At 47.2% G+C, this 8,532-nt stretch overlaps 1 protein-coding gene across 1 annotated transcript; it reads right to left on the bottom strand.

The window, feature by feature from the left end:
- Positions 1–349: 349 nt before the first annotated feature.
- AHSG (alpha 2-HS glycoprotein) lies at positions 350–7,169 on the bottom strand. Its single transcript, XM_007116280.2, has 7 exons — positions 6,942–7,169; positions 4,720–4,830; positions 4,368–4,452; positions 3,832–3,995; positions 2,553–2,654; positions 1,319–1,405; positions 350–685 (listed from the first exon to the last, which is right to left on the bottom strand). The coding sequence occupies exons 1-7, from the start codon at positions 7,152–7,154 to the stop codon at positions 350–352; spliced, it is 1,098 nt and encodes a 365-aa protein (XP_007116342.2). The 5' UTR covers positions 7,155–7,169.
- Between the last annotated feature and the right edge of the window lie 1,363 nt (positions 7,170–8,532).

The following is an 8,532-nucleotide window of genomic DNA, read 5'->3' as shown; positions in this document are numbered from 1 at the left end:
CATTTTTATTAACAAGCAGATATAAACTTGGCAAGAGCACCTTTCAAAATCACAGTTCCAATGACTTTTGTGAGGTCAAGAGAAAGTAGAGAACACAATGGTGGTGGCTTAGCATCAGAACAATAACAATCAAGTTGCTGACCTTATGCCTTCCATCAAACATAACTATCACCCGCTCTGTTCCCCGACCTCCGAAGGATGAGGAGAAGCTGGCATTCAAGACTTGACATTAATCTAGACCACAGGTAGCACTTGCTTTGATAGCACACACAGCTCCCACCCATACCCATACTTGGACCAAATGGTGGCCATGTTCTCTGTGCCAAACATTCTCATCTCTGACCGTCTTCTAGATCTCGAAGTATCTGATTCTCCCGGGGCAAGGGCGGACCACTGGAACTGGACCTTCAGTAGCAGGAATGCTAGGCTGCGCCACCTTGGGTGTTTTCCCCACGTGAAACGCTTCTCCTGAGGATGATTCCACTGAGGCCACACCCGAGAAGGCGTGGCGCAGGTCGTAGTGCGCGGGCGATGTGGGGATCAGGGGAGCTGCCACGGCCCTGGGTCCCACCACCAGGGAGGCCGCGGGCAGGCCAGCTGGAGAAAGCGCTGGCCCAGCCGAGCCCGGTGCAGGGGGGAGGGTCCCTGCTTCGGCGCCGTCTGGTTGGGGCTGTGGGAGCACAGGCTGGAGAGAGGACCGTTTCCTTAGGTTAGCTGCCTTTCTCTTCCTTCCAGGTGGAACCCCACCCAATTCTCTCACAGTACTAATTTTTATTTAAAAGGAATCTGGCAAAAAAGAACTACCTAGGTACAAGGGATGGTCATCAGGGCTCCAGGGGAGGGGTAACTGGCCTGCGGTAGCCCCTTTCTCACCAGTTGTGTTGGGGGTGGTAGACTTACACTGTTCCACGAGCAAAAGAACCCCACCTTATGGCTAACCTTCACCAGTAGCGTCACCCTCTTTTTCATCTACACCTGCAGCCACAGGGAGCTGTGAGACAGATCTGGCCACCTGGGCTCTTCAACTCAGAAAACCACGCCCATTTCCCCCGCCTCTCCCCGCCAGCAAATAAAACACGTGGCCTCGCCAACTGCACACTAGGGAGGTTCTGCCCTGTAACCACCAGTTCGTGGGAGGGGAGGGCATGGCTGAAACAACCTTTTGTTATTTGATGATTTCACATTCCCTGGCGCTATCTATATGGTGGGGCTCAAAAGGACAGGCAGCAAATGCCCTGAAATTACTAATGCATCGCAGAAAGGTGAAGGGGTCATTGTATTCTGAAGATAAGGGCAAGTACATCCATGATGCCGTTACCTGTGTATGGAACACCGTGCAGGTCACTGCAACATCTTCCCCACCAGCAGCCTTCTCAGTGACTGTCCCCTTACAGAAGCCATATTGCTGCCCACAGAAAGAGAGGAGTTATTTGAACCAGTTCAGAAAGTGGACTTCTCTCCCAGTTTCACTTATACTCCAACACATTAAGGGGAAAAAACTTAAATTCTTAATTCCTTTTTTAAAAAAATCCTTTTTCCTAAAGTGTATGGTTTCTGCTTATATATATATATATATATATATATATATTTTTTTTTTTTTTTTTTTTTTTTGCTGTATGTGGGCCTCTCACTGCTGTGGCCTCTCCCGTTGCGGAGCACAGGCTCCAGACGCACAGGCTCAGCGGCCATGGCTCATGGGCCCAGCCGCTCCGCGGCATGTGGGATCTTCCCGGACCGGGGCACGAACCCGTGTCCCTGCATCAGCAGGCGGACTCTCAACCACTGTGCCACCAGGGAAGCCCCTCTGCTTACATTTTATATAGAATGTAGAAAATACAGAAAAGCTTTGGGAATGAGAGAGATCACCCATAATCTCAGAAAGGGTGGTGACCCAGGAGAACTTCTGTTCACATCTATGTATTTCTTTCTTATTTTTAACTACTATTAAATATCACTTAAAAATTGGCATCACTGACTACACCATTTTGTATACTGTGTTTTTCATGTGCTATAATGATAGCATTCTCTTATATCATTCCTTATTCTTTGAAAGTGTAATTTTCGTGTCTGTATAATTTTCTATTTACTAATGTGCCATATTTTATTCAATGATTCCCTCCTTTTGGACATTCAGATCTTCTGGGGTCATTTTATACCTGTCATAAATCATCTTTATAGATATATTCTGTCAAACACGATGATCTCTTTAGGCTAAATGCCTAGAAGTGGACATTACTGGCTTAAGGACTTGAAAGATTTCATATCAGAGGTCTATCTAGAAAATCTACACTTTATACTCCCAATGGCCTGACATGACTCATCTTAATTAGGAAACAGCTTCTCTAACTCCAGGAGCCTCCGTTGGGTGAGAAGATCTGGTGATAGCTCTTAAGCAGGGGAGATGACACCCCAGAGGATGGCCTGGCATGACCCAGCCTCACAGGCAGTGGGTATTTTGCATTTCTCTTTTCTGCAGCCCCAAGATACGAATTTGCTCTAAGGATGCTCTGTTCCATGACTGGCTTTACCAACCCAATGCCTAGCCCGCTCACCTTTTCTGCCAGCAGGTTGCACTTGGCTGGGTCTACGACCTCTTTAGCAACACAGTCAGTGGCAGCCACTGCAAACTCCACAGAGACAGAAGCTGGAAGAGGCTGATGAGGATAAATGAAAATTTTCATGAAGCAACATGACTTAGCAAGAAAAAGGCTGGTAAGGAGAGGCCAGAGGGAAGTAGCGAGGGCCATGGCATTGCACAGTCCAGGGAGCACGGTTCACGGAGACCACACTGTGTGGCCAGGAAACATGCCCCCGGTGGCTTACATAGGGCTTACAGTGAGACACTGGGTTTTTGAAGGGCTTGCATACAGAAGCTGGGGTTGGGTCTTTCCTGAAGGAGGTGCAGGTATCCACTGTCCATCATTCAGAGCAGAGGTGAGTTTTCAGGTAGAAAGCAGGAACCCAGAGGGCTGACCTTACACTGACCTGAGTGGGAACCCTGCCTCCTGCCAACTTCCCTATTGGGGTTGCACTTTGAGACCCAAGGCTCAGGTTACTCCAAGATGGGGTGGGAAAGTAAAGAAATTAATTCCTCTCCCACGTATTTTAGACAGCAGGATCAAATGAAAAATATAAATGAAAGTACAGAAGATACTTATGCTTTTCTATCTTATAGTTCTTGGAGCATATGGACACTTACAATAATAAAATATCTGTTATTTGTTATAGTCTGGGGTGGGGGTGTTCTGAGAATCACATATTCTGGTTAACAGAATTCCTACCTATAGTGTATTTCCAAGTATGCCATGGCTGGCATCCAGAATACCAGTTTTTAAAAATATTAGAATTCCATTGCATTCAAATGTGCTAACCCAACCACAGTACAATTAGTTTTTTTTTTTCAGTGATTCAAAGGCATTTTAGGATCCTGCCATTATATGTAAGTATGCCGATGCCTTTGTAAGTATCAATTACAAGAGTGCTGTAGATGTTCCGTGGTGATGGGTGATGGCGATGTGAAGACCCATGAATTTACAGTGGGTGCTTCTGGATAAAGTGGGAACTTCCACCCTGGTGTTAACTGGAACCGAGGAACTGGGGACACACAGCATCTGGCTGTTTTGTGTTGAAGTGGCTTAGGTGGGGGATGCGCTGAGGGTCCTCGGGGTCCTTAGGATACTCAGGACCCTTTCTTTCCCTTTTCTCCCACCGCCCTCGTTGACTTCCCGTGGCTGCCCCTGCAACCTGCTCCGTCCCTCACCCCTGCTTCACCACGTCCACTCCCGAAGTGCCACCAAACTGCCCAAACCGTCAGCAGGGTCTCAGTCTTACCACAAATTGAGCCCGAGAAATTTCCACAAGTTGTAAGTAGGAGCCGTTTTTCTGGGCGTTGAAGGCAGCCAGCGCGGCCTCTACTGCGTGCACCACCCGGCTGTCGTTGAGCGGGGCCAGCAGGGGGCAGTCTGGACACACCTTGTGCACGTCCTCGGCCGAGTCTGCGCACAGAGCAAAGAAATCAACTTGGTTCGGGGCTGTAATTCTCTGCGGCATTTGCCCCCTCTCTGCTTATTTGAGAGAGCTAAAACGTGCTCCAAATGGCTGCAGGAGGATTCTCTGCTTCTTACTAAACTTTCGGGTGGCTCCTGCCATGCTGGCATTGTTGCAGAAGCCCCTCTCACCAAGAGGCGATTTTCTCCTCCAATGAGAACAGCTCCTTAAAACACAGTTTTAAAGTCCCCAAACCCAGGAAACTTGGCTTCTTTTCATCACCAACGAAGTGGCTAGAACTACTTCTGTTGAAAACAATTCAGGTTCCCTCCTCACTCTCTCTACCAGGTAACTATAATAAGAATAACAGTCATCTCTACCTGGACTGGAATCACATTTTGCAGACAACACGGAAAACTGTCCGTCCTGTTTCAGCACATTGAAATCGCAGTCTCCTTCCACGGCCTGGAGAAATAAACCCACAGTGAGGGCCCAGGCGGAGGGCTGACCTCTCACTTCTCACGGTGGGGGGATGGTGGCAGGGGGGACGTGGATGTCAAAGGTGAGCCTCACAAAATCTCCTTCACTGGGTGATGTTGAAACATGACCCTGGTTTCGCAGGGAGTGGGAGTACGATAAAAAGGTGAATTGTAAAAATCAGCCCCAGGGAAGGCACCATCAATTGGCAATTTTAGTTGCCCCCGGGGCAGTCGCCCTAAGAGAGGCACTCACGTGCTCTATAAGCTGCCTCACGCTGCAGTTTGCCAGGGGGGTGGGGTCCAGTACATGGCAGGTGGTTTCCAGTGTGTCTATTTCAAGGTCAAACACCTCTCCCGTGGGCCGCTGTGGAGACAGAGAATGAAGAGGTGAGCAGCCTGATCCTGCTGAGCGGGTCAGGGTGAGCCCCTACTGTGTTTGAACCCATTCCCTGGTGGAGAGGTAAGAAAGAAGGGGGCGTGGCCTTGGACTGGTTGATGGAAGCACAGCCATCACGCTGAGCTGTATCTGGAAGCTAAAAGTGAATGTTGATATTATTTAATTTTAAAAATTTCACCCTTCAAGCAGTACTTTGAAAAAGTCAGCTTTGGATTTTTCTCAGTCAAGCAGCAAAGTAAGTTGGTGTAAGATAATAACTTACTGTCTCTCTTTTATCTACTTCATCCCTCCCTCTACTTCTTCCTTCCTTCCTTCTCAACATCTACTTTCCTTCCTTCGCCATTTTCTTTCCCTTGCTAAAGGAAAAGTTGTTCGTGGCTTTTTGACTTTTGGCTTGTAGATGCCTGGATGAAAAGTTGCTGTTCCCTACTGCCCCCTGCTGGTAATGAGAGGGAAGCGTGAGCCTCCCTCTGATGGAGGAAGCAGTGTGTCAGTCAGTCACTAGCACAGAGGGAAGGAGCAGCGGGTAAGGAGGTGATAGGGGAGCTTGTATGACTCCTTGGAGTTGTTCCTGCCAGTTCACCTGTTTCTGTATCCTTTCTTCAAAGCCCGGAAAAATCCAGAAGGTACGAGTATGGCTATTTTTTCTTTCAGCCCAGCTCTGCTTGTCTCTCATGTCTGTTCTGCGTGGTTCACTAGTACCTGAAGCCTCAAAATCTCCTTTCCTTGAGGAAGCTGTGTGTTATGATGTGCAGATATGCCCAAATTAACTTCCTGAAAACACTCAGAGCTAGTGAATAGGAGCCTGGGGCTCCTGGGTTTCTCAAACCCTGCTGTTAGTGAAAACTGCAGTGTTGTTCCTTCTTTCCCTCAAATATGCACATTGTGTGTCATTTCCCCTGAATTGATCAGTGCTTCCTCTGAATCACCATTGTACTTCACTGTGGTTGCAGAACTCCTAAAATCCATCTGGGACAATCCCGATTTCAAATATTTTGTCCCATTGTGAGATCAGATGTCCATGAGTCAGTCCAGACATCCTGAGGTTTGCCTTATTTTCCTTCCTAGATTGTGAATCTCTTGTGGACACTAACTATGTCTTTCTCAGCTTTGTATTAGGTTGCATCATTAAACTGCCAATATTTGACTGCTTTTATTGTACAAAACTGGCTATTTCATATGAGTCAACTTAGCATCTCCCATAGCGCCTGACACTGGTTCTTGCCCATGGAAGGCTTGTAATCAGTGTTGACTGAAAGAATTATCCTTCATCAGCTATAAAATCTAATTTCAAAATAGGCAATAGATGGATGTCTTTTCCCCACCTCTCCAAATCACTCAGCTGACCCCCAAGGCACACATTTCCCAGCTTGATCATCATTGTCACCAGCTTCAGGCTGCATTGGTTTCTTGTCTAGCATGTGAGGGGGTGAATCCTTTCATGCCAAGATTTCTCATTGGGATGTGGGTACCTTTCTTGGGGAGGCAGCTTGTGTAGAGGAAGGAACACAGTTCTGAATTGAATCCTAGCCTGTTGCTTACTATTTTATGACCTTGGGTAAAAAAATGCCCTCATATGTCAGAGCCTTGGTTTCCTCATGTAAGACAAGGACAATACCCCACAGAACTGGGGGTGAGGTGAGAGAGGGGTTAAGGAGATGATATATGTGAAAGGGCCTGGCACACAGTAGGCACTTATCAAATGCACGTTTCATTCACTCTCAGTCTTTATCTAGAGAAACAGAACCAAAGGAAAAGAAGTGATTTCCAGTTAGTGGTAGTTCGGAAACTAGAATCCAGTCTCTGGTCCTAGTTTTTCTAGAAAACCACACTTTCTACCTGTGATCCTCAAAATATCATTCAAAGCCTTTCCCTCTCCTCCTGCCCCCATCCAGCACCCTCCTGGAGACCCCTGACCACAGTACAGAATGTCTCCTCTCTTCCCTCCACCTGTCCTCTCCCTCCCTCCTGGGAGGAATCAGGGTGTTTCCATTCTGCGATTTCATTTGTGCTGGGAGGTGGGCTCTTAGTGACACCCAGCTGAGCCCCACCCCCTCCTACACAGCAGGTTCACTTACCCGAGGCCACACCTTCACACTGTCAATCTGGTTTAAGATGTGCTTGTAGCCATGAGGAAGGTGCTTATTGATGTAGTCCATGGCTGCCAGGGCTGCTTGCTCTGTTTCTGGGTCATCACAGGCTGGTTCCCTATAACCCAGAATCGGGCCATGCGGGACAGAGTGGCAGCCACAGAGCTGAGCAAGGCAAAGGAGCAGGACGAGGCACTTCATGGTTGCCCTGGAGAGGTCCTGGCAGGTTGACAGGCAGGTAGCTGGAGGCTTCAGGCCCAACCCAGGTGCTCTGCTGCAAAAGGCAGACTGGTGGAGGGTCCAAAGGCCCTTTATTTGTTGGAACCTGTGGAAGAATTGCGTAAGGATGTGGGATGATTTCTGTTCTGGTTCCAAAAAAAAGCCTCCTGCAAACATCAGTCCTGGAAAAGCAAACAGGTTAGGACATCACTGGTCCCCCCTTTAGCAGAAATCTGCCAGAGTCAATGCTTGCTTGGGGGCAGGTGGGGGCATATTGGGGGGTGGGCTGGGGAGATGCTCCAGAGTCGGCTTGAAACATGGTAACAGCAGCAAAGAAACGAGGCAGCTGAGAGGATGAGGTGAGCACCAAGGAGAGGAGGGGCTGGCACAGCTGGCCCTGGAGTGCTGTGGATTTGGCAGCAGAGGGAGTGCCCTCTACTGTAAGCTGAGCACGCCGTGGGGTCCGTGTGGGGAGAAGTAGGGATGTTCAGCAATTTTTTTTTTAATTGGAGCATAGTTGCTTTACAATATTGTGTCAGTTTATACTGTACAGCAAAGTGAATCAGCTATACATATACATATATCTCCTCTTTTTTTGGATTTCCTTCCCATTTAGGTCACCGCAGAGCATTGAGTAGAGTTCCCTGTGCTATACAGTAGGTTCTCATTAGTTATCTATTTTATACATAGTATCAACAGTGTATATATGTCAATCCCAATCTCCCAATTCATCCCACCATCACCCCCTTTCCCCCTTGGTATCCATATGTTTGTTCTCTACGTGTGTGTCTCTATTTCTGCTTTGTAAATAAGATCGTCTATACCAATTTTTTCAGATTCCACATATATGCGTTAATATATGATATTTGTTTTTCTCTTCCTGACTTACTTCACTGTGTATGACAGTCTCTAGGTCCATCCACATCTCTACAAATGACCCAATTTTGTTCCTTTTTATGGCTGAGTAATATTCCATTGTATATATGTACCACATCTTCTTTATCCATTCATCTGTCGATGGGCATTTAGGTTGTTTCCATGACCTGACTACTGTAAATAATATGGCAATGAACATTGGGGGTGCATGTGTCTTTTTGAATTATGGTTTTCTCAGGGTATATGCCCAGTAGTGGGATTGCTGGATCATATAGTAGCTCTATTTTTAGTTTTTTAAGGAACCTCCATACTGTTCTCCATAGTGGCTGTATCAATTTACATTCCTACCAACAGCGCAAGAGGGTTCCCTTTTCTCCACAGCCTCTCCAGCTTTTGTTGTTTGTAGATTTTCTGACGATGCCCATTCTGACCAGTGTGAGGTGATACCTCATTGTAGTTTTGATTTGCTTTTCGCTAATGGTTA

Source organism: Physeter macrocephalus, chromosome 1 (genome assembly GCF_002837175.3).
Source record: "Physeter macrocephalus isolate SW-GA chromosome 1, ASM283717v5, whole genome shotgun sequence".
Lineage (NCBI taxonomy): Eukaryota > Metazoa > Chordata > Mammalia > Artiodactyla > Physeteridae > Physeter > Physeter macrocephalus.
This window is presented reverse-complemented; position numbering and strand designations above follow the sequence as displayed.

Coding starts and splice junctions, on each gene's coding strand:
- AHSG (XM_007116280.2), bottom strand. CDS start 7,154: ATGAAGTGCCTCGTCCTGCTCCTTTGCCTTGCTCAGCTCTGTGGCTGC. Junction 1,406..2,552: donor GCAACCTGCTGGCAGAAAAG/GTGAGCGGGCTA, acceptor TTCTGTGGGCAG/CAATATGGCTTCTGTAAGGG. Junction 686..1,318: donor GCACGGTGTTCCATACACAG/GTAACGGCATCA, acceptor TCCTCTCTCCAG/CCTGTGCTCCCACAGCCCCA.